Genomic DNA, 26,685 nt, shown 5'->3' with positions numbered 1-26,685 from the left:
AATTGTACATTGCTGTCAGCCGGCCATGCAGAACAGAAAGAGGAGAAGTTACAAGCTGGACGAGAAAGTAATATTTGTACAAGAATTGGACAACTATCCACATAAAACTAAAACAGTCAGAGATTTAGGAATTGCATATACCATACTTTGTAGAGTCATTAATAAAAGAAATGCTATTTTAGATGAATTTTTAAAAATTGTGTGAAAAATCAACAATGTTGATTAATAATGGTGCAAAGCTGATATAATAAAAGAATGATCAGTACAAACTACATCATTAAATATCTCTGAAATAACCTGTCCTTAAAATTACTGTATTTCTAAAAATAAAAATAAAAATTAAATAATTATAGGCATAATATCTAATCTGTACATAAAATCTGCTCTTACCTTGATATGCATACAACTCAGGATCAACAGTACATAGAAGTATTTCAAAAGGAAACGTACGGTGCTTTAAATTCCATTTTTGAACATTTGATGTTATGACAGCTTTTATGACTCGTGTAGCCTACTGATAGCCATAAACTGTTTTCATCATTTGGTACCTCTCTGTAAATATTTTCCTTAGTATGAAGCAGAAGCGAATGTTTATACACCATCATAATCTACTCGTTTCGTGTCCGTATTGATATTCACAAATATAAGAATAGGAAGCTTCCACCTAATCAATACTTTATTTTGTCTTATTAATGTAAGGACCGGTTTCGACCTTTTTAGAGGTCATCCTCAGCTGATCATATATTCTAAAGTAAACGTAACATACGATTAAAACATCACTAAATTCAATGAAGAGTGTCACATGATATGAATAAAAGTGTTATAGTATCAATGTTACAGTTTCTTCCCCATGCATACCTGCCACTTTACAAAACCAAAAATCAGGAGATTCTTATATGAAAATCAGGAGAAAAAAAACAGGAGAAATCAGAATATACAATTGGTCAAAACTGCTTATTGTACATGTCTTGCACAATACAGCACGATGATATATTTATAGCACTAATTGTCTCAAAGCCCGACTACGAGACTACAAGGCTAAAAATTACACATCTCCATTCCCTCACAGGAAGAATGATTGGTCTCTGATAGACCTTCCGAAAATAGTATGAACTCATGCTCCACATGTGTGGATCAGTCATGCACTTAGATGCCATTACTTAGCAAAGGCATAGATTAATATATTGTAACAAGCACCTGCGCGATTATGCGAAGCGCAATGCTATTTGTATCAAATAACTAGCTGATGTACCCATGCTTTGCTACCGAGTTCTCAGAAAGGCTGTCCTTATAGTATTCCCAACAGAAGTCAACATAGGCCATTACAATGACGTCAGTACGAATGTCGCAAATAAAAGCAATGCTGTCATATGAAATATTTGATAAAATGAAAACCAGCACATTTTCTCACTTTTAACGAAAAGTACTACGGTAGTACAATTTACATACTTCACTGTATAGATCCGTTTTGTACAGTTAAAACTAAGAAACAATGTTAGGTTTTGGTCCACCCAATCAATACACCTCACTTTAGAAGTGAAAACTATTTAATTTAAAAAAAATTTAAATATATTTAGGGACATGTTTCATCTCTATTAGGGACTTCATCAGCCATAACATCGCATGGTAGATAACAAAACTCATAATTTAGAAATTGAAAAAATATTTTTGCCTTTATTTTGATATACGCGTTACTATACCCGTATTCTTCGATGTTTGCCTGGTGTAAATAATTCAGCTCACTTCTTGAAATTTGCTATTACTTGTCAGACTGAAGTGAAACCAAGCTGTAATAATACATACAGGCAAATGTAAGTCAATAAGAATACACAAAGGCTAGGTCTGCAAACCGTATAAAGCCATGACAAGACAAGGTTAGGTTTATAAAGAAACTTCCCTCCATTTGAACTGATCTTTATAGAGGTAACGTTGCTTTCCTTTTCAGAGGAGTTCTTGCAGATTTTTCTTGCTTTTTATATATCCTAATAGCATTCTATAGGCCTACATATGAACTGGACAAAATAAGACCGTATTATTAAAATGCTGTGTTTGTCATTTAACACCGACTATGTTATTAAAAGCATTATTCAAATATGCGACAATTTTACTTACCTGGTATTACCCATACAGATTTATAATACTACATAAAAAGAAAATATGCTTCACTTATACCTGCAAATGTAACACTAGTGATTTTCGTAATATGACAGTGGCAATACATAAATCCTGCAAGTCACGAAAAAGAACCATGACTGTATAGGTGCTAACGTGCAAGATTAACATCAACTGTAAGACGACGTATAGGACAAGAAGGGTCCCTAAACAGTTTGGTTAGCAACACTGAATTAACCCCAACAGTTAGAAAATTACTATAAATCATTACCTTCAGTATTAACAAGGGAAAAAGAGTTAGGTTGTACGCTTAGTGTATAATATTACAAAGCAGGGAGTATACTACACTGAATACAACAGTGCAAGACGAGCCATTTGGCAACCAATGAGGGTACCATCTCATGACAGAACAATACTCAATTGAATTATGAGAACAGTTGTGCTTCACTTCTGAGGATGTGGACCAACATTTTTGCAATATGTAAAACTTCCCTGAAGTTGTCTTCGGATATTGGTAGCATCGTTGGGTGGGAAGTCATTCAATGATAAAACTAGAGATTTCAGAACATCAGACAGTACAAAAGAAAATTCTGTAAGTGTATTAAGTAAATATTATACATACCTGTTGATTCTGTTTTAATTGTATCACTTTGACCTGTAGATGGAATGTTCCAAGGCCAAGAGGACATGATGAGGAAGTGTCATTAAAAATGGATTGTGTGATTGTCGGTGGTCTTCCAGTTTTTGACTGAACAGTAAATACAATGGAAATGCTGGTGCAAGGAATAGATACTGTAAGATTTCTTGATACAAGTCCACTCTTAGTAGTTGGTGTTTGCTCAGTGCCAGATGGGATGATGATCTGCGGAGAGGATACTGCAATACTACAAATGTGAGATGCAGATGTAGCTAGAGTTCCAGAATCAAGTTCTATCTGATGATTAGTGGGAGGATTACAAGATTGAGATCCTCCCAACATAACACCAGAGTAAGGGACTGATACTGCCAGAGTGTCAGTTGACAAGCAAGTCTGTGGTATGAGTATTGAAGTACTACAAATTTGAGATGCAGATGTAGCTTGAGTCTCAGAATCAAGTCCTATAGGCCGACCAGTGGGAGGATCAGAAGATCTTGTTGTATTAGGAGCTCCCAATACAATACCAGTGTGAGGGGCAGATGATCCTACAGCACCAGAGATAATCTATGATGTGGATATTGCAGTACTACAAATTCGAGATGCTGATGTAACTGGAGATCCAAAATGAAGTCCTATAAGCTGATCAGAGAGAGGATTAGGATATCTTGTTGTATTAGGACCTCCCAATACAATACCAGTGTGAGGGGCTGATGATCCTACAGCACCAGAAATAGTCTATGGTGTGGACAATGCAGTACTACAAATCTGAAATGCCGATGTAACTGGAGTTCCAAAATGAAGTCTTACAAGCTGATTGGTGAGAGGATCAGGAGATCTTGTATTAAGACCTCCCAATACAATACCAGTGTGAGGGACTGATGTTCCTACAGCACCAGAGGTAGTCTGTGATGTGGATATTGCAGTACTACAAATTTGGGATGCTGATGTAAGTGGAGTTCCAAAATGAAGTCTTACAAGCTGATTGGTGAGAGGATCAGGAGATCTTGTATTAAGACCTCCCAATACAATACCAGTGTGAGGGACTGATGTTCCTACAGCACCAGAGGTAGTCTGTGATGTGGATATTGCAGTACTACAAATTTGGGATGCTGATGTAACTGGAGTTCCAAAATGAAGTCCTATGGTCTGATCAGTGGGGGGGATCAGAAGATCCTGTTGTATTAGGACCTCCCAATGCAATACCAGTGTGAGAGGCTGATGATACTACAGCACCAGAGGTAGTCTGTGATGTGGATATTGCAGTACTACAAATTTTGGATGCCGACGTAACTGGAGTTCCAAAATGAAGTCCTATAGACTGACCAGTGAGAGGATCAGAAGATGTTGTATTAGGACCTCCCAATACAATATCTGTGTGAGGGGCTGATGTTCCTACAGCATCAGAGGTAGTCTGTGATGTAGATATTGCAGTACTACAAATCTGAGATGCCAATGTAACTGGAGTTCCACATGCAAGTTGTTTCAGGAAATGACACAGCCTAAGAGCCCACTAACAGGGTAGTCTGTGATGTAGATGCAGCAGCTTTACAATTTTCAGATGTGAATGTAACTTGGCACTCAGACATATGTCCCGTTGATTGACTAGCACAAGTATTAGACGATTCTGTTTGATCAGGACTTCCTAATTTCAAATAAAATGGAGGGGCTGACATTGCCAGAGTCCCTATTGGGTATGGGTATGGATGTTGCACTAGGAGTACCAGGGTATCTTATTGGATTAAGAGTTCCAAATGTCACAGCGTTACTCAGCAGTTTGATTTGATATCTCAAACAATATATGAATTATTGTCTGAACCACATGAAAGAGTAAGTGCTATCTGGTGCTACAGCATGACCAAATGACTACACATCATTTTGAAGAACGGCCAATATACTTGTCAGTAAAGAAAGCTATCTGGAAAAAGACAAAGGAAATGATAAGAACAAAATTCACCAAATATGTATCTAACCAGTACCAAAATTACCTTATTCACCAAATAACAATAATAACAATATTATGCAGGTATGCAAAAGTTGAAAGAAAGTTCTGTTACATAATCATGGAAAAGTAGCTTAACAGAATTTCTCCAAACTCGGTATTCAAGTTCACACAGAGCCGAATTGTGCACGAGGCAAAATATTATTATACAGTTGCACAGAAATATAAAGGAGGCCAAAAGAGGAAATTTCATATTTCTCTGTTAATATTTACTATATAAAAAACTGTACAAATAAAAGTTGTATAAACTATACAAACTTTTATGTATGATACATCTTTACCTTATGATGAGTAATAATGGAATATTTTTGCAACATACATTTTTTACTAATTTCGTAAGTCTCCATTTTATCTAAAAAGTGGAACATAATAAAAACATAATAAGTACTATCTAACCTATAGAACTTTCAAAACTAAGCCATTAACTGGACTGGCAGACACGTACAGGAGGAACTTCAAAATGATGCCTTTAAGACCTGGACAAGGCAAACCTTGAGGGGCAAATGGAGTCGTCATGTACTCAGATTTCCCTCGAACTAATTCATTGCTAAGCAATAGAAAATGGATTTCATGCTCCGATCGACCAATGCTTTGAAAAGTCGTGGAATATTACAGCGGTGTGTGCAATACCGGGTTAATGTTCCAGCACAACCCACTTCAAGTTTTCCATACTACGGTGACAATGAAATTCATGGACACATACTGGGTTCATACTCCAAAAGTAAATTGGTGAACGCAAGACATCACAGGAAGGGCTTTAGCCTCATCCTTGAGATCTTTAGGATGGTATATCCATTAAGAACAATGTGAGTCCTCTAAAGGATCTTTTAGATGAGCTGATATTGGGAGCAGTAAACTGGGCACCGGAAAAGCCATTGTTTTAGATCCAACAATCCGCTTTGAAAGGGATCAACATCAGGCAGCTGAAGTTAACTACGAGAAGAAGCCCATTTACAGAACTCTGTTTACCATACTTCTCTGATCACTATGATGTTCCTCTGCAAAGCTGGTATGTTATAGGACTACTCCTTGGCATTAGGGATGCTGTACCACTATTGACCTAGAAACATATGAAAAGTCTAGGATATTCTTTAACTTGTCTAAATGACATCACCTTAAACATTATTAAGGATTCACTTCAAATTCTCCATCACCATTTGTATTTCACATGATAGGGTGTCAATCCTATTAAACTATGCAATCGATACTCGACAATGTGTTTTTGTTTCAGGACCCCCGTAGTCACGTACTATTTGTAAACTGATATCTCTCAGAGAATAAATAAATTCCAATCTTTTATACGAGATATTAAGCACATAGACTCAACTATTATTATTATTACCACCATATTCGATATAAAAACAGATACAGTCGAACCACGATACCACAAACCTCCATTACTTGAATTTTCATTATCTCAAGGTATCTCCCGGTCGTTTGTCCTATTCTTCATGTGTATTTAATCTCTCAATCTAAATTCAGTACACGAATTTCTGAATTTCCAAAGCAAACGTCTCCTCCCTTGAAGCAAAAACTACTATGCAACTTGAATTTTGTACAACATTAACTGTGCAATACAGTATTTGTGGTTTGTGAGGAAGAGTTACAGTGATGTTGGGAGCTAACATGACTGGAACCGAAATCCCAAAACTTCTAGCGATCAGCAATTTGGTGAAGCCTCTCTGTTTCTCGGGTGTGAATTCATTTCCAGTCAAGTACGAAAGCAACCCCGGAAGTCGCGGATGACAAGCTCCATTTACAAATCTTGGCTGCATGGTATTGACGAGAAGTTTCAATGTCCCTTTCGCAGACAACTGCCCTGCTCATCCCAAGACGTTCATTCAGGAGTTATAGGCAGTGCACGTGGTTTTCTTGGCACTGAACTTAACATCCAAATTACAGCTCATGGACCAAGGAGTGATTAAAAACTTGAAGCATTTCCACTGGAAGAGCGCTCTCCTGATAATTCTGAGAGGAATTGAATCTGAAGAGTCATTAACAGACATTAACACAGTCAATAAGAATGCTGAGTAAATCGTGGGCTGATGTGAAGCATGAAACAAACTGCTTCTGCAAAGGAGGTTTTGAAGGTGACATAGAAGTTTCAAAACATAAAGAGCGGAAGTCACTCCTACTCCTGAAGAATGGGTGGAGTACCACCAGCATGTGAACTGTGAAGCTGATTTTGAGGCTTACATAAATGTGAACTCTGACGTTATAGTGGCCAAACCTCGTACGGATGCCGTCAACGCTGCTGCCAAGCAAGAAGAAGAAGAAGAAGCAGAGAATGCAGACAAGGCGTTAAGTGCAGCGGCTATTCTTCAATTGTACATAAGACAGAGTCAGTCGAATGTAAATGACCAAGTGTTTTCACAGCAATACATGTTGCTGAAAAATATGTGAAAGAAAAGAAGGTGCATGTGGGTGTGCTAGGTACCAACTGATGAGCCCAACTTAGCATACGGGGGGCAAAACGCTGGCAACAAGGAATGAGTTAGCTAGAATATTGATAATGTCCAATAATGGACCATTTTTATTAGTATTATAAATTTAATCATTCGGGACAAATATTTCAGGTTCCCTATGGGAGTAAACATCTATATCATCTGATAGCCAAGCAAGCATCAATTTTTGGTAATGAGAAAGTCTCTCATAGTGCATTGGCACTGTCGGTGGCTCCAAGTAGCCTACGCAGTGGCCTCAATGGTATGCACAAGCCATGCGTCTTGGTGGGTGTGCTAGGTACCAAATGATAAGCCCAACTTAGCACACGGGGGCGAAACGCTGCCAACCAGGAATGAGTTAACTAGAAAATTTATAATGTCCAATAACGGACCATTTTTATTTGTATTAAGGTATACATTCAGGAAGCCGTAAAATTTAAGAAACGAGATTTCCACATCTGGAGGCGCACATGGCCCTGAGGTTCACTCGGCCTACACCAAAAATGAGTACCAGGTTAATTCCTGGGAGCAAAGGCGGCCGGGCGTAGAGCTAACCACTCTACCCCACTACCCCATCACGTGCCGCGGTTAACAATGGTGGAAGCCTTTACCTTCCACTCCTCCAAAGGCCTTCATGGCCTGTACGGAGGTGACTGTCTTTTTTAAGGTATACATTGCCCAAACATGCCGGTCCATTGGTGCTCGTATCAAGGAACATGAACGTAATATTCGTCTCAACCAGCCGGATAAATCAGCAATAGCTGAGCATGCTCTATCGTTGGGTGATGTCATGTTCCAAAATAAATGAGCTCTTACCCACACTAGACACTACAAGTCCAGGATTATATGAGAAGCTGTGGAAATACGTATAAATCCCAACAATTTCAACAGGGACACTGGCTATCATTTGAGTAATACATGGTTGCCAGCCATTAAGGATTTACGAAGGTAGTTCCCTTCCCTATCCCTTCACTATTGTTATTTTGTTTCAGTGTTTTCCAAATTTGTACGTTCCTCTTCGCCAGATGTTTCATTCCAGGCTTGTGTCAATGTCATACTCCATATGTGCGTACACATGTTATGTGATGTGACACTCTCAGACCCATTCTGATGGTTTCGCCAGCTTCCACGTCGAATGTTAGCGCTGTACCGCGTCCGGGGAACCATCTGGTGATGAATGAACATACCATTTCCACTTCTATTACAACGCCTAAATTAAAACACCTCATTGTCTGAGAAGCCTTTCTCGTAGACAGTCAAGACTGTTCTTCTGATGACGCAAAGTTCTCTGCGAAACGTAAAGAATTTCACCTTATTTTCTTGACACGGCATAAGTCCAAAAGCCTATATCATGTCTATAGGTACGGGCTGTGAAAGCATCAATGGCAACAATGATTCTAAATTCTTAAAGAAACCAGTGAGCAGTTTTGGCAAATGTCTAGAGGAAAGAACTGCCGTCTAAAGAGACCCTTCTTAAGAAGCAATCAATCAATCAATCAATCACCAATGATCTGCATTTAGGGCAGTCGCCCATGTGGCAGATTCCCTATGTGTTGTTTATCTAGTATTTTCTTAAATAACTTCAAAGAATTAAAAAATTTATTGAACATCTCCCTTGGTAAATTATTCCAATCCCTAATTCCTCTTCCTACAAATAAATATTTGCCCCAATTTGTCCTCTTGAATTCTAACTTCATCTTCACACTCTGATCTTTCCTACTCTTAAAAACACCACTAAAACTTCTTTGTCTAGTAATGTCATTCCACGCCATCTCTCCACAGATAGCTCGGAACATACCACCTATTGCAGGTTATAAATTTCATTTTTTGTCCGTATTGAAGATCTACTTGTGATACAAATTCTTATAATTTTATTAAATACCACCTATTCAATACATAATAAGCTAATGAGGACTTACATCTTTATTACCATACCATGTACCATATCAACAATTTAATAAAGATGCAAGTCCTCATTAGCTTATTATGTATTGAATAGGTGGTATTTAATAAAATTATAAGAATTTGTACCACACACACACTATGTAGTCAAGCAGCTCGTCTCTTTTCTCCTAAGTCTTCCCAGTCCAAATTTTGCAACATTTTCTTAATGTTACTCTTTTGTCGAAAATCACCCAGAACAAATAGAGCTGCTTTTCTTTGGATTGTTTCCAGTTCTTGAATCAAGAAATCCTGATTAGGATACCATACACTGGAACATACTCTAATTGGGATCTTACCAGAGACTTGTATGACTCCTCCTTAACGTTCTTACTACAACCCCTATATACCCTCATAACTATGTACAGAGAACTGTACCCTTTATTTACATTACTATTTACTTGATTACCCCAATGAGGATCATCTATCCTATCAGACTTCCCTTGGTGAACTCTTGTTCTTTTCCGGCCCTACGGTATTAGAGCATTTGAATCCTATGGAGTCTTTCATTTTCACGCCCTTTATGGCTCTTATCTTTCTTAGGCCGATACCTTAATTTTTCAAAGTGTCGGATCCATTCCATTTTTCTCTCTGATTAGCGTTATATAGAGGATGGTTGCCCAGTTGTATTTCCTCTTAAAACAATAATAATAATAATCACCACCACCATTATCAATGAAAATCTTTCCTTATATTTACAACTAGGTACTTACCTATATATTAACTTATTTACGAGGCATGTTTTTATAAATAAGGGCCATTTTGTTGTAGGCACTAGTAGTTCGTGCGTGCGCGTCGCAACGAACGTGTGCGTAGTGTGCCGGCATGTCTCGGGAACAACGGTGCTCAGTTGCAACTCTGTTGCTAACCAGTATGGTTGGTTCTGTTCTGTGCTTTCTCAAATATTCAACATTATCAATTCGCCTGCCCCATGCGAGGTTCGGTCAGTATACGGTTTTTGTCGGCAAGGAACCTGTCTGCAACAGACATTCACCGACAGGCTTGCGAAGTATACGGTGCTAATGCTATGAGTGAAGGCAAAGTATATAAGTGGGTATGAGATTTCAAAGATGGCCGTGACAACATCCATGATGAGGCCCGCTCCAGTCGCCCATCTCTGATCACAGACAATTTGGTGGCTTCAGTTGAAGCGAAGATTCACGAGACAGATGCTTCACAGTAACAGCTCTCTCAAACGCCTTTCCTGACATGTCTAGGTCAGCGTTTTACAAAATTGTTTCTGAAAACCTAAACTTTAGGAAACTGTGCTCCCACTGGGTCCCTAAACTCCTAATGGAGGACTATAAAAACAAGATTTCAGTGTTCAATGACGTTTTTTATTTATGCCGAAGAAGGTGACGGCATGTTGAGTCAGATCTTAACAGGAGACGAAAAGGGGTTTCACATATCACGCCCGAATCGAAGCAACACATCATGGAATGGAGACACACACATTCGCCTGTAAAGGTGAGGGCCAAACAGACTGTCCCAGCGCAAGTTCATGAAATCAGCCATGAACTCTTGGTTATCAGAGCAGGCAACAAGTTTCTATGAAGAGGGTATTCAAAACTTAGTTGTAAGGTATGATAACTGTTTAAACAAACTTGGCAGCTATGTTGAAAAATAGAGTAAAGTTTGTAGAATATGCAAATAAATGTGGTGTTTGAAAATATTCTCTTATTGTGGAGTTATTTTCAAATGGTCCTTACTTAAAAAACACGCTACGTATATGTCAACAAATTGGCTAGGCCTGATTTAAAACTATATTTAAGACTACCATGAACAATGTTTCTTTGCCCCTTCAGAAACATTGGACAACTTCTCTCTTTCCCAAATGAAATATAATGAAATATAAGTTCACCACAAGATATCCCAGTTTGTATACTCGTCAATTGGGCTAATATCCCTACAATTCATATTTTTATCCCAGTCTCTCTTTGTTTTGCAAACTTATAAATTAAACACATTTCTACCTTGTGTGAACAGGATAACATGCTTTTTATTGGTCATATAAATGCATATTTTACTACATTTTTATCAATAAGTCGTATTTGACTGCAAAATTATATACTTTTTATCATATAACAGAAGATAAATCCGTGCCCCGCAACTCCATACTGCATCAAGAACGCCAGGTCAAGCAGTGCACATGCCGCGAACAAGATTATATTAAACTGCATAGCTCCCAACGTACCCCAGAAATCGACGGTAAAGATATAACCCCATCTCTGAATCATGGTGAATCATATAGCCATTTCTGATCTTTGTACATTCAGAGAATCAGGATTGTCTAGGGAGCGGTGATAAGGTTACAGGGATCTGGAAGTCAAGCAGGGATGACATAAAAATGTTAGTATTGAACTGTAGAAGGATTGTAAAGAAAGGAATTAAGTAATTTAACAGATTCATACTTTTTTTTTTTTTTTTTGCGAGGGGCTTTGCGTCGCACCGACACAGATAGGTCTTATGGCGACGATGGGATAGGAAAGGCCTAGGAGTTGGAAGGAAGCGGCCGTGGCCTTAATTAAGGTACAGCCCCAGCATTTGCCTGGTGTGAAAATGGGAAACCACGGAAAACCATCTTCAGGGCTGCCGATAGTGGGATTCGAACCTACTATCTCCCGGATGCAAGCTCACAGCTGCGCGCCTCTACGCGCACGGCCAACTCGCCCAGTAGATTCATACTTACCACATAATGTAATAGGAGTTGAATCATGGCTGAGAAGTGATATAATGGATGCAGAAATTTTCTCACGGAGCTGGAGTATGTATGGTAGTGATAGGACAGGAATGGTAGGAGGGGGAGTATTCATTCTGGTGAAAGAAGAAGTTTTAATTTATGAAAACGTTGAAGATGACAAACAAAATATTCTGGGTGTAAGGTCATCTCTAAAGATAATAGGCAACTTGATGTCATTGGAGTGTACAGATCGGGAAAGGGTAGCACAGACGCTGATTCAGAATTATTTAATAAAATAATCAGCTATGTGGGAAACAACATGGAAAGGAACGCAATTTAGCGGTCGATCTCAATTTGCTAAATGTCAATTGGGAAGGTAACGCAAATGACAGGAAGCATGACCAACAAATGGCAAATAAGTTAATATGGGAAGGACAGCTGATTCAGAAAGTGATGGAACCAAGTAAAGGGACGAATATTCTGAACGTGGTGCTGGTAAAACCAGATGAGCTCTATAAAAAAAAAAAACGAAGTAACAGAGGGTATTCATGACCCCAAAGCTACTTTTGTCTTTGTTAAAAATAAATGTGATAGAAATGAATGTCTTAAAAGTGGGACTATTAGGCAGTACCGTCGTCGGCTGTAACTCGATCCCATTATATATAACTTCTCCCTTTATACATTGACCAGTTCAACTCAGTTTATGGATGTGTTTATGATGACTAAACAGACCAATCCTGGCATAAAACATAAGCCCACACAAATCACACTGAATGGACGGAGGAGGGAGGGGTTGTAATTGACGGAGTTTTCTTGCTTGTCGTTTGGCCTCTTGATGTCTGAAGCGTTCTCTTTCAAACAAGTTGACAACAGTGGATGTAGTGTTCCGCCCCACTGAACAGTCCACAGCACATTCTTCCCACATCTGTATATCTATACCAGTTGTCTTCATGATGTGTTTCAGCTGGTCCTTAAAACGATTAAGAGAGGCTCCATGAGGTCTACTGCCGGAGCAAAGTTCACCATAAAGAATTTGGAGGGGAAGCCTGGTATCACCCATGTGGTGTACACGGCCTAACCATCTCAGATGATGAGTGATGATTGTTGCCTCAATGCTATTTAGCTGCGCTTTGTTGAGAACTGCCATGTTGGTGACATAGTCCTCCCACTTAATATTCAAGATGAATCTCAACTTTTCTGTTGGTGGAAGCGCTCAAATTAGTACCATATGGCTGATCAAAAAAGGCATGAGGGAGTTAAAAAAAAAGTATGATCAGTGGAAATAGCTAAATAAAAATGTAAACATACCCTGGGATGGGTTTAAAGCAATTGTAAATACCCACTATATTATAACAGAAGTAAAGAGATTAAGGAGTGCAGGTTGGAAAGAAACAAGAGTTAGAAATGGCTGAGGAAGTAAGGAGAAATTGAAGGAACTTTCTACGAAATTGAAACTAGCAAAGAAGTCAGCGAAGGATAACATGATTGTAAGCATAATTGGCAGTCATACAAATTTTTAGTGAAAATGGAAAGGTATGTAGCAGAAACACATTCCAAGAAGGACATTCCAGGAATCATTAATGAACAAGGGGAGTGTGCATGCAAGGATCTTCAAAAGGCAGAAGTATTCAGTCAGCAGTATGTAAAGATTGTTGGTTATAAGGATGATGTCCAGATAGATGAGGTGACTAACACTAAAGAAGTATTAAAATTTACCTATGATAACGGACATTTACAGTAAGATACAATAGTTGAAAACTAGAAAAGCAGCTGGAATTGATAAGATTTCTGGGGATATACTAAAGGCAATGGGTTGGGACACAGTACCATATCTGAAGTACTTATTTGATTGTTTGCATTAAGGGGCTATACCAATTAATGGAGACTTTCTTTAGTACCCACTGTATTTAAAGGAAAGGGTGAGACAAAGCTGAAAGTTACAGGCCAGTCAGTTTAACATGCATTGCATGTAAGATTTGGGAAAGAATTCTTTCTGATTAAATCAGACATGTTTGTGAAATTAATAATGGGTTCGATACAAGGCAGTTTGGGTTCAGGAAAGGTTATTCAACTGAAACTCAACTTGTAGGATTCCATCAAGATATAGCAAATATCTTTGATTCAGGAGGTCAAACGAACTGTATAGCGATTGACCCGTCGAAAGCATTTGATAGGGTAGATCATGGGAGACTACTGGCAAAAATGAGTTTAACTGGACTAGACAAAAGAGTGACTGAATGGGTGTCTATTTTTTTAGACAATAGAACTCAGAGAATTAGAGTAGGCAAAACTTTATTGGACCCTGTAATAATTAAGAGGGGAATTCCTCAAGGCAGTATTATTGGACCTTTATGTTTTCTTATATACCGGTATATCAATGATATGAGTAAATAAGTGGAATCGGAGATAACCCTTTTTGCAGATTATGTTTTTCTGTACAGAGTAATATATAAGTTTACTAGATTGTGAGCAACTGCAAAATGACCTCGATAATGTTGTGAGATGGACAGCAGGCAATGGTAAGATGATAAACGTTGTTAAAAGGTCGTGAGTTTCACGAACAGGAAAAGTCGTCTCAGTTTTAATTACTGCGTTGATGGGGTGAAAGTTCTGTATGGAGATCATTGTAAGTACCTAGGTGTTAATATAAAGGGAGATCTTCATTGGGGTAATCACATACATGGGTTTGTAAATAAAGGGTACAGATCTCTGCACATGGTTATGAAGGTATTTAGGGGTTGTAGTGAGGATGGAAAGGAGAGGGCATATAAGTATCTGGTAAGACCCCAACTAGAGTATGGTTCCTGTGTATAGAACCCTTAAAGGATTACTTGATTCAAGAACTGGAAGAAATCCGAAGAAAAGCAGCTCGATTTGTTCTGGGTGATTTCCAACAAAAAAGTAGCTTTACAAAAATGTTAAGTTTGGGTTGGGAAGACCTGGGAGGAAGGAGATGAGCTGCTCGACTAAGTGGTATGTTGATATAGATGTTGACTGCCATAGGGAACAGCCATGTGTTGGTGGGAGTGCTATTTACCAACTGACGAGACCAACTTAGCACACTGGGGCTAAACACAGGCAACCAGGAATGAGTTAGCTGGAAAATTTATAATGTCCAATAACGGACCAACTATATTGGTATTAAGTGGTATGTTCCCAGCTGTCAGTGGAGAGATGGTGTGGAATGACATTAGTAGACGAGTAAGTTTGAGTGGTGTTACAAGCAATAATTTGTTCATCAATCAGTCCCTACTGATCTGCATTTAGGGCAGTCGCCCAGGTGACAGATTCCCTATCTGATATTTTCCTACCCTTTTCTTAAACGATTGCAAAGAAATTGGAAATTTATGAAACATCTCCCTTGGTAAGTTATTCCAATCCCTAAATTCCCTTCCTATGAATGAATATTTGCCCCAATTTGTCTTCTAGAATTCCAACTTTATCTTCATATTGTGATCTTTCCTACTTTTGAAGACACCACTCAAACTTATTCGTCTAATGATGTCATTCCACACCATCTCTCCAATGACAGCTCGGAACATACCACTTAGTTGGGCAGCTCGTTTCCTTTCTCGCAAGTCTTCCCAGCCAAAGCTTGGGAACATTTTTGTAACGCTACTCTTTTGTCGGAAATCACCCAAAACAAGTCGAGCTGCTTTTCTTTGAATTTTTTCCAGGTCTTAAATCAAGAAATCCTGGTGAGGGTCCAATACACCTGAACCATACTCTGTCTTACCAGAGACTTGTATGCCCTCCTCTTTACATCCTTACACAACCCATAAATACCCTCATAACCATGTGCAGAGATCTGTACCCTTCACTTACAATCATATTTATGTGATTACCCCAATGAAGATGATTGCTTAATATTAAGACCTAGGTACTTACAATGATCCCCAAAAGGGAACTTTCACATCAACGCAGTAATTACAACAGAGAGGAATTTTCCTATTTGTGAAACTCACAACCTGACTTTTAACCCTGTTTATCATCATACCATTGCCTACTGTCCATCTCACAACATTATCGAGGTCATTTTGCAGTTGCTCACAATCTTGTAACTTATTTATTACACTGTACAGAATAACATCATCTGCAAAAAGCCTTACCTCTGATTCCACTTCTTTACACATATCATTGATACCTATCTAAGAAAACAAAGGTCCAATAATACTGCCTTGAGGAATTCCCCTGTTAATTATTACAAGGGCAGATAAAGCTTCACCTCCTCTAAATCTCTGAGTTCTAATTTCTAGAAACATAGCCACACATTCAGTCACTCTTTCAAGTCCAACTGCACTACCCTATCAAATGCCTTAGATAAGTCAATCGTGATACAGTCCAATTGACCTCCTGAATCCAGGATATCTGCTATATCTTGCTGGAATCCTAGAAGTTGAGCTTCAGTAGAATAACCTTTCCTAAACCCAAACGGCTTTCTATCAAACCAGTTATTAAATCTGCAAACATGTCTAATACAGTATAATCAGAAAGAATGCTTTCCCAAAGCTTATATGCAATGCATATCAAACTGACTGGCCTGTAATTTTCAGTTTTATGTCTATGACCCTTTCCTTTATACACAGGGGCTACTATAGCAATTCTCCATTCATTTGGTATAGCTCCTTCATGTGAACAATAATCAAATAAGTACTTCAAATATGGTAGTATAACCCAACCCATTGTCTTCAGTATATCCCCCGAAATCTTATCAATTCCAGCTGCTTTTCTAGTTTTCAACTTTTGTATCTTACTGTCATTGTTGTCATAGGTTAATTTTAATACTACTTTAGTATTAGTCACCTGCTCTATCTGGACATTATTCTTGTTACCAATAATCTTTACATACTGCTGACAATACTTCTGCCTTTTGAAGATCCTCGCATACACACTCCCCTTGTTCATTAATGATTCCTGGTATAACCTTCCTGGAACCTGTTTCTGCCTATACATACTCTTCCATTTTTCACTAAAATTTGTATGACTGCCCATTATGCTTACCATTATGTTAGCATTAGCTGACTCCCTTGATAGATTCAATTTCCTAGTAAGTTCCTTCAATTTTGCCTTACTTCCACAGCTATTTCTAACTATTTCTTTCCAACCTGCACCTCCTTAGTCTCTTTACTTCTTTGTTATAATATAGTGGATCTTTACCATTCCTTACCACCTTTGTAGGTACAAACCTATTTTCACATTCCTCAACAAGTGCTTTAAATCCATCCCAAAGTCTGTTTACATTTTTATTTACCATTTCCCACCGACCATAGTTACTTTTTTTAAACTCCCTCATGCCTGTTTTATCAGCCATATGGTATTGCCTAACAGTCCTTATTTTAATATCTTCCTTTCTTTCACATTCATTTTTAACTACCACAAAAACAGCTTCGTGGTCACTAATACAATCTATTACTTCGGTTTCTTTATAGAGCTCATCTGGTTTTACCAGCACCACATCCAGAATTTTCTTCTCTATAGTTGGTTCCTTCACTTCCCGAATCCAATGCCCTTCCCATAGTAACTTATTTGCCATTTGTTGGTCATGCTTCCTCTCGTTCGCATTACCTTCCCAATTGACATTTGGTAAATTGAGATCACCCGCTACAATCACATTCCTTTCCTTATTGTTTCCCCACATAGTTGATTATGTTATCAAATAATTCTGAATCCGCGTCTGGGCTACCCTTTCCTGGTCTGTACACTCCAAAGACATCAAGTTTCCTATTAACTTTAGAGATGAGCCTTACACCTAGAATTTCATGTTTGTCATTTTTAACTTTTTTGTAGCTTACAAATTCTCCTTACACGAGAATGAATACTCCCCCTCCTACCATTCCAAACCTATCTCTACCATACACACTCCAGTTCCGTGAGAGAATTTCTGCATCCATTATATCATTTCTCAGCCATGATTCAACTCCTATTATAATATCTGGTAAGTATATATCTATTAAATTACTTAATTCTATTCCTTTCTTTACAATACTTCTACAGTTGAGCGCTAACATTTTTATGTCATCCCTACTTGATTTCCAGTTCTCTGATCCCTTATCACCACTCCTTAAGCCACCCCGTTTCCCTGAATGTACCTCCCTATAACCCTTCTAAACAAATTTCCTAAATGTACCACTGCAGTTTAAGTGAAGGCCATCTGAATGCAGATCCCTCTCTCCTACCCATCTATTAGTATCTAGAATCACCTTCCAGTCAGTATCCATCCTACACAGTATTCCACTGATAATCTGCACTTCCTTAAACTGCACCCATGCTGCATTTACCAGGTCACACACATCCCCAACTATGTTGGTACTTATACCTGCCTCTGTTACGTTGTTAGTGCCAACGTGAAACTCTACCACATTCTCCTTTCCCTCCTCCTTCTCTTTTACTTTCCTCAACATCTGCCTTAACCTAATTCCCGGATAACACTCTACCCTGGTACCCTTTTCTCCACACACTTTCCCGACATGTCTAACAATGGAATCCCCCATAACCAGAGCTTCAACCCTACCCACCTCATTTGATTCCCTCCCCTCCTGGTCTGTCCTATCTTTCCTGACAGAGGCAGAAGCTACTTCCTCCTCCCTTTTCTCCATCCTATAACCCTGTTCCACCTGTATCTTCCTATCCACTACTCCAGATTTCCCTTTCCTACCTTTTCCCTTTCTCTTACTTCCACACTTCTCAGCAACAGTTGCCTGTTCCTCATCTTCCCTTGGTTGTTCTACCTGCAGTGACTCATACAGATTTCTCACAGACACCAGTCCTGAATTCTGAGCCTGAATGGAGCCCTGCAATCTCCTTCCCCTTAGAACATCAGACCACCTGTCTTCTACAATTCCCCTTTCCTTCCCGTCCCTCTTTTACACCTACTGTATCCTGTACATTGTTTGAGGGAGGCCTACTTTCCTTCCTGTCCTCTGAGAGAATCCTAATTATCTCCCTCAAACTCTCCAACTACTCCCTCATACTCCTTAATGCCTGGCCACCTACACATTTCCTACACTTGCACTCCTTAGCCACTCTTTACTGAATAGTGAAAAGGAAATGAAAAATAAAATAACTTATTCTGTGCAAAATTGCAACCTCTCCAAAGGGTAAGGTTACAATTAATAGGTTTAATGAAGAGAAAATGTTTGCTACCGTAATGCTTTCACCAAAAGTACTGTACACTAGGCACGTCAACATGTACGAAATTAAATTTGCAAGCACATTAATTACAGGAAATAAACAAACAGTTTAACCAACATGACTATTAAGAAAGGATAACCGGGAAACGGCTGGGAACCATATCCAGGCGGTGGAAGGTATTGGTAACACTGAAGAAGCGAAGTCAATGTAATCCTAAACTTTACTTAACAAGTTAGATTCGATTTCATATATAAAGCAATAACCAAGATACAATTAAAATAATGACGGCATAATTTCAACAACCATTACAATTTACATGAGGGTAGCATTTAGTAATTAAATTTATTTTACACCGGAACATCACACATGACGTTCCACTGTCGTGGCGTTACCTTTAAAAACCCAAAACAGTTCGAAATAAATAAAGGAAGGTAACGTTATACTAAAGTGAAGAGATACATCAAAGGAGGAAAAATAATTTACGTGTAATCATGGAGCAGAGCATCTTCGGTGGGTAGCCCCCTCAAAAACACTTCTGAGAAAGGGTACCCGACCTAAAGATGAATAATCCACGATGAAGCGGAATTAATGAATGAGATAGTCCCGAGAAAAAAAATTTACTTATAAAGATTACTTCGAAAGGCGTATAACATTTAATTTACAAAACAACAAACGGGAACTATCTCTTAACAAAGTGAGGTGACTTACCGAAACGGCTAAGTCATAATTATAACATTTGGAAGCAGAAGGAAATACGGGTACGCTCCGGCAAGATAAATAAAATGAAACACTACATCTGAAACTGAATACCAGAAAAGTTAAAAAATATTAATCAGTGCTTACCGGATGGCGGGGCCAAGAAGACCCGTACCTTTGGAAGGTGACCGTTCCCTTCAGTGGTCAAACAGAAAAGACGCCCTCGCAGAGCAAGGCTCCAGCGACAACGCTTCTCCCCGGAAATTATGAAATATTACCACGGCCAATGAGCGTACGATGATTTCCTTCACCTACCAATCACATTTCCTTTTATTTTCTCCAATAGGAGCGCAGAAAAAATAGTGCTGACAAGGAACATTTAGGAAGCCTCTAGAAAAATTACGAAATTTGTGCAACTTTACGAAACCGGAAATCTCCCACGCCGATGTGGCGCGTGTGGTACAGGATGCACCAGAATTACAATGACAATCAAATAATTTTAAAATCATATCGACTTCAAACAAATTAAACAATTCCAAAATTCACATACTGAGGAAAACCAAAACAAACAATTGAATAAATCCTTTACATACATAATTTATCGCCGTCTTCCGAGTCCAAATAATCAAATCCCAATAATCACAACATACTCCCCCCCTTTAATTTGGAGCACCGCTCCAAAAATAAAAATTTTGATCACAATTTTAGCAGTTCAGTTACAGCATAGTTTAGAAAATAACAAAACACCTTAAAAATAAAACGCTGAAAAACAAAGGAAAAGTGTCACTGAAAACAAAGGACATATAAGAATGTTTGTTGAAACAGAAACCACGTAAAGTATACAGTAAAGAGATTTTTAAAAAAATTCTTTTTTTTTTGTTCTTAAGTTCATAAAACACCACACTGAAATTATTTTCTTTAAAAAAAATGAAACGTTCACTGAAAAAAAAATTTAACACAAAATAAGAGACATCTTTTGAATTGAATTCTTGGTTTTTCCAGTTTATTTACACTGTAGCACCACGAGTTCTTGCTGTTGATGTGACTGACGACGCGGCCATTGTCTTCAGCCTCAACATTACAGTTCAAACTGGGTGACTGCGCACAGCCTAGCACGACTGGCGTCATTGGCACATCTGGTTACAGCGCTGTAAATTGACATGTCCAAGTATAGGTGATATCACGTGCCACTAATGGCCACGTCAGAGTATGTCTGGTAATTATTCAGAATCTTGGCATGGGATGATGGTCACCACCATGCAGACGATTCCCTCTTGGATTAGGGACGTCAAGTTGTCAGGCAAGAACAGTAATTGTCATCTGTGCCTCAGGTCACTGGAATGCAGTGCAGAACGGCAGGGCCCAAGACATAATGTACCTCTCCACTAGGCACGACAGCAGAAATGGGGATGGTATCCCCCTCCGGCCACTGCAACAGAAATTTACCCGCAGCAGACAGGGAATATGAAGCTAAAGCCACCCTGGTGGACAAGAGCTTGGAGGCACCTAACCGGTGTCTCCTCGACCTTCATTTGGGAGGTTCCCCCACAGGTTTGGGACTATCTTAGCCCCCCCATTCTGGCAAGCACTATGGATAACTTAAGATGAAATTTAGGAAATAGTTTAAAGAAACTCAAAAACTTTGCCGGAGCTTACCCTGATTTCACAATTTGACAATAATCCCTAGTTACGAAGATCTTAATTCTACCCCACAATACATACTAAATTATATCTAATATGATCATAAATGACCTTTCCATTACAACTAAAGAGACTTAACTAAATAATAAACTATAAAACCCGAAAAATTGTGCGCACTAATTAAAAATTTGCTTACAACTAATTCCTTATCACTACCCCAAAACAAAATAGTTACTAAAGTATTATCTCATAACTAGGGAATTTTTATCTGAGATAAATGCACACGGCTGATCCTCTTTCTTTCAGGATCACTGACTAACAGTGATACAGGGGTTAAAAATTTCAAAATTGTGCAGGGACCTCGAAATCTGGGGGATAACTTGCTTATTACATGGTCCGCAGCACTACTAATGGGATGAGTCTTTACATAGACCTGGTCACCCACAGACAGATTGTGCGGTCTTCGCCCATGATTATAGTTACGTTGAACTTTAGCGTAATAAACCTTCAAATTTTTACGCGCACGATGCCAAGCAGCACGGATCGTTTCTGGATTAGCGACATCAGGCAGGAGATCGTTAATGGACCACAGATTAGAAAGTGGAGAATTAGGGGTGAACGCTAGCATCAATGAAGCAGGAGTTTGCTTGTGACTTTCATGAATAGCAGTATTGAAAGCAAATGATAGCCAATTAAGTGAAGAATCCCACTTTGAGTGGTCAGAAGAATGGTATGCAATAAGAGCAGATCTTAGGTTCCGATTAACTCTTTCAGCATAATTAGGCCTGGGATAATAAGGTGTGGTAGTCACATGAGAGATAGATAGATCAAAACAGAAATTACGGAATTGCACAGATGTAAAAGCTCTAGCATTATCACTCACCAAAAATTGACAGGGTCCAAATGAAGCAAAGATCTGTTTTAAGCAAGAAATAGTAGTACTAGCATTAGCCATGCGAGTAGGGAACAGCCATGTAAAACGCGAGAACGCATCAACACACACAAGTATGAAACGATGGCCGGTCCGTGAACGCGGGAATGGTCCAATGTAGTCGATAAATAGTCTCTCCATTGGGCGAGAAGCTTGCTCAGATGACAACAGACCAAGGCGGGTATTAGGAGCGGGTTTACTGATGTTACAGGTTTTGCAAGATTTGACCATTGTGCGAATTTCACCATCCATAGATTTCCAAATAAAATGCTTACGAATTTTCTCTCTGGTTTTAAATACACCAAGGTGTCCGCCAACAGGGGATTCATGGAAATATTTGAAAAGAGCAGGGACTAAATTAGAAGGTACAACAATTTTGGGGTCTCTGCGCCCACGAGCAGGACAACACAGAACACCATTTTTGAGGGCATACGGTTTGACATGTTCACCAGATTTAATCCTGTCAATAATACCCTTCAATTCAGGATCGTCTTCCTGATGTTTAGAGATATCTTTGAAAAGGACAGGGGAATTGGTCAAAACCACATTAACAAAGGCCGAAACTTGTTCAGGAGAGGGATCAGCGGATTCTAATTGAGGATCAGAACTGCCAGGGTAGAACATTCTACTAAGAGTGTCGGCAATAACATTTTGAGTTCCACGAATGTGACGAGCTTCAAATTGAAAAGCTGAGATGCGTACTGCCCAACGCGCAAGGCGACCAGTTCTTCTTGGCTTGGCCAGTACCCAACTCAATGCCTGATTGTCTGTTTCAAGATCAAAAGGTAGATGTTCAAGATACATTCTAAATTTCTCCAAGGAGAAAACAACAGCTAAGGCTTCCAACTCATATATAGAATAGTTGCGTTCAGCAGGATTTAGACTACGTGAAGCATAAGAGATAGGACGACGTCCCTCTTCAAATTCCTGAAGGAGAACACCAGATATACCTGTAGATGAGGCGTCGGTTTGGAGAATGAAACGTTTAGAAAAATCTGGCATCGCCAGCACAGGAGCATTACATAAAGCAGATTTCAGATCATAGAAAGCTTCAAGTTGGGCATCACCCCACTCAAATTTAGCATCTTTTCTCCTCAAGGCATTTAATGGGGCTGCTCTTTCAGCGAAATTAGGGATAAATTTACGGAAGAAATTGACCATACCAACGAACCTAGTGACAGCTTTGACATCTTTAGGAGTAGGAAAATTTTGGATAGCTGCAGTACGAGATTGGTCAACCGAAACGCCTTTCTCGGACACGATATGCCCTAGGAAGGACATCTGAGGCTGTGCGAAAGTCACTTTGCTAGCCTTAAGGGTTAGTCCTGCTTTACGTAGCCTTTCAAGGACTTCATTAATATGAGCAAGGTGTTCTTCAAAAGTTTCGCTAAAAATTACCAAATCATCAAGATAATTATAAACGAATTTGAATTTAATGTCTGACAACACGTTATCCAGCAGCCGGGTCAAAACAGCAGCTCCCGTTGCCAGTCCGAACGGCACGCGCTCAAATTCATAGAGGTTCCAGTCAGTAGCAAAAGCTGTGAGATGCTTGGATTCCTCAGCAAGAGGTATCTGATAGTACGCCTGATTCAGATCAAAAGTGGTAAAAATTTTGGCATTAGCAAACCAAGAGAAACAAGAGTGCAAGTCAGGAAGTGGAACAGATTGAAGCACAACTTGCTTATTCAACATTCGATAGTCTATTACAGGCCGAAAACCACCCTGTGGTTTAGGGACTAGAAATATGGGAGAAGAGTACGCAGATTTAGAAGGACGTATTACACCATCAGCAAGCATTTGGTCGATGATAGCCTTAAGGGCTTTCATCTTAGGAGGCGACAACCGGTACGGAGGAGAACGAACAGGTACATTGTCAGTTACTTCAATTTTATACTCCAAAACATTGGTCACACCTAACTTGTCAGTGAACACATCAGGAAATTTATCGCAAAGATTCCTAAGCTGGTTGGCCTGATCATCAGGCAAATGATCAAAGTCGAAAGCTTTTGGTTCACTCGTGTCCTCAGACACAGCACTGACATGATAAGGAAGGATAGGAGAACGGTTACACAATGTAAAGATCCTCATAGAAAACTTAAACTGGAACTTATTATATTGAAGATCCAAAACCATACCAGTTTTGGCAATAAAATTTGCACCGAGAATGAAAGGACAAGATAAATCTTTCACCACTACCACGGGCATTTTCCATGTGAAATTACGTATCCTAATTTTGAGATTCAGACTTCCAATCAAATTCAAGGAATTAGAATTAGCCGTATGGCAGGTTAAAGACACAGGTGTTAAATCAGGGAACTTACAAACAGATTTCACAGAGTTATACAAATTTTCACTCATCAAGGTGAGGCTACTTCCAGAATCAACTAGAGCACAAACTGGTTCATTGTTCACTTCTAGGCAAATGTAAGGTAATTTACATGGAGGAATAGCAGAAATACCACAAGATTTTGGAAAATTGACACTAGGGTCAGACTGAAGCTTATAATCGACTACAGGGTCGGGTAAATCATCAACTAATTGACAGCGATAACAGACGAAACATGAAGGTACACTATAAGTTTTGGCACCAGGATCGGCGGCTAGTCATCTGGGATTACTATTACCAGAACGCCCAGAGCCGGAAGAATTGCGAGGACACTGTCTTGAGAAGTGTCTATTTGACCCACAATATCTGCAAGAACTAGTGGAGGGAGAAACTCTATTCTCATTCGGAATTGAATTGCCTAAGGGCTCAATCTTAGGACAGTTCCTTTGGAAATTTTGAAGTTGACCACCCATGACAGGTTTTGAATTGCCTAAGGGCCCAATCTTAGGACAATTCCGCTGGAAGTGATCCGTAGAACCACAACTATAACATGCACGTGAATTACGTGGCTTGGAAGAAGTAGAAACGGTACTAGTGACCTGAGAAGACATGCTCATAGGAGGAGGAGCTAAGGCGACTCGTAACTGGTCGGCATACCTAATGCCTTCAGCAGAAACAGTAATAGCTTCCAACTGAGCGAACGTAGCGGGTCGAGGCGACAGAGCAAGATACGACCGGTAATTTGGTGCAAGACCCTCAATAATGCTAGCAACCATTTGAGACTCAGAATAGTTTAGCATGAAGATCCGAGCATTGAACTTAATGTCCTGGATGTATTCCGACAATGTTTCATTCAAATACTGTACTCGAAAATAATGCCTTTGAACCAAAGAAGACAAAGCACGGGAAGGAATAAAAAACTCAAGCACATGTGCATGAAATTGGTCAACTGTCCACTTTTCTGAAATGGCTCTTATGACATGCTCAGAAAGAGCTCCAGATACATGTGGATATAAGACTTGGAAGAAATTGTCACGACTTAAGGAATACACTACACTCTGATCTTTAAATTCGACCAAAAAACGTAGAAACACTATGACTTCGTCAATCGAATTAACGGTGAACTTAGATACACCCTTAAATATAGCAGTTAATGGGTGAGGCAAGTTTGAAAAAATTTGAGAAGCAGCAGGAGTAGTAGGTACCTGAACAGCACTGGATTGGTTACAAGAAGGCAATACAGTAGTAAAGAAATCTTGATTTGAACGCTCCTGGGATAGGGTAGGAGTACTAAAAGTGAGGTTAGGACTGAGGTTAGATTGCATAGAAACCGGCACAGATATTCGCATTTGCGACACATTTTCACACATCTGTGACACCCCTGAAGAATTTACTACAGGTGACGCTTGGACATGGGGATATCTTTGTACAATAGGAAGAGAAACAACTTGGGTCGCAACCGGAGGATGAGATAAAGACACAGTAGAATTAACAGTTCCCATAGGAACAGTTGACATAGCAACTTGCGTACAAGAAGCACCACTATCATTATTCATGGGCAGAGAAGCACTGGTAAATACAGCAGGAGAAGATTGCACGGGAGTATCATTAAAAGTGACCACTGCACTAACTGGTGAAGCAGTAGATACAGATACAGTGTCACTGTCACACGTTTCAGATTGGACGGGTACATTAACTATAGAACTTGAGCTAGGCAAAGAATTACCTTCCAGCAACCCAACAATTTTATCAAAAATATCACAAAACTGCAATAACAACGATTCGCACTCACATCGCTCATCTTCAGATAAATTATGCGCCAACAGATCGCGAATCCTGTCCACGTAATGCTGCACTTGGCCTTTCGCACGTGTTAACTGTGCATCGGACGGTTTAGAAGAACAAAATGACATAATAATGGCTTTATATTCTACAATTTTATCTCTGACAATCGACAAAGATGCGCACACTTCATCTGTTGATAACCCTGGGACAAAAACAGGTTCATTTAGCGATTGTTTCAACAAGCTCGTGTCATCCTTAACCTTTCCTGTTGAATTCAACTTACGAATACGAAGTTCGTAAGCTAATTCCTCCTTCCTCAAATGGAACGGACCTGGGATAGCACGAGACATGTTGATAAA

General features: G+C 39.2%; 1 protein-coding gene across 14 annotated transcripts in view; it reads right to left on the bottom strand.

The window, feature by feature from the left end:
• Nucleotides 1-26,685, bottom strand: part of LOC136866457 (nuclear pore complex protein Nup98-Nup96) — a 274,665-nt gene that overhangs the window by 233,931 nt on the left and 14,049 nt on the right. For 3 of the 14 annotated variants that reach the window (XM_067143421.2, XM_067143424.2, XM_067143425.2), the window contains exon 1: nucleotides 2,735-2,877. The exons of 7 other annotated variants lie outside the window; for them this stretch is intronic. In XM_067143421.2, the coding sequence (XP_066999522.2) occupies nucleotides 2,735-2,801 (67 nt within the window). In that variant the 5' untranslated portion in view covers nucleotides 2,802-2,877. Of the gene's footprint in view, nucleotides 1-2,734; nucleotides 2,879-26,685 lie in introns of those variants that run through there. 4 more of the 14 variants (XM_067143434.2, XM_067143429.2, XM_067143422.2 and 1 more) reach the window with 3 other exon arrangements.

Source organism: Anabrus simplex, chromosome 3, assembly GCF_040414725.1.
Source record: "Anabrus simplex isolate iqAnaSimp1 chromosome 3, ASM4041472v1, whole genome shotgun sequence".
Lineage (NCBI taxonomy): Eukaryota > Metazoa > Arthropoda > Insecta > Orthoptera > Tettigoniidae > Anabrus > Anabrus simplex.
The sequence above is the reverse complement of the archived record's forward strand: the minus strand, read 5'-3'. Positions and strand labels throughout refer to the sequence as shown.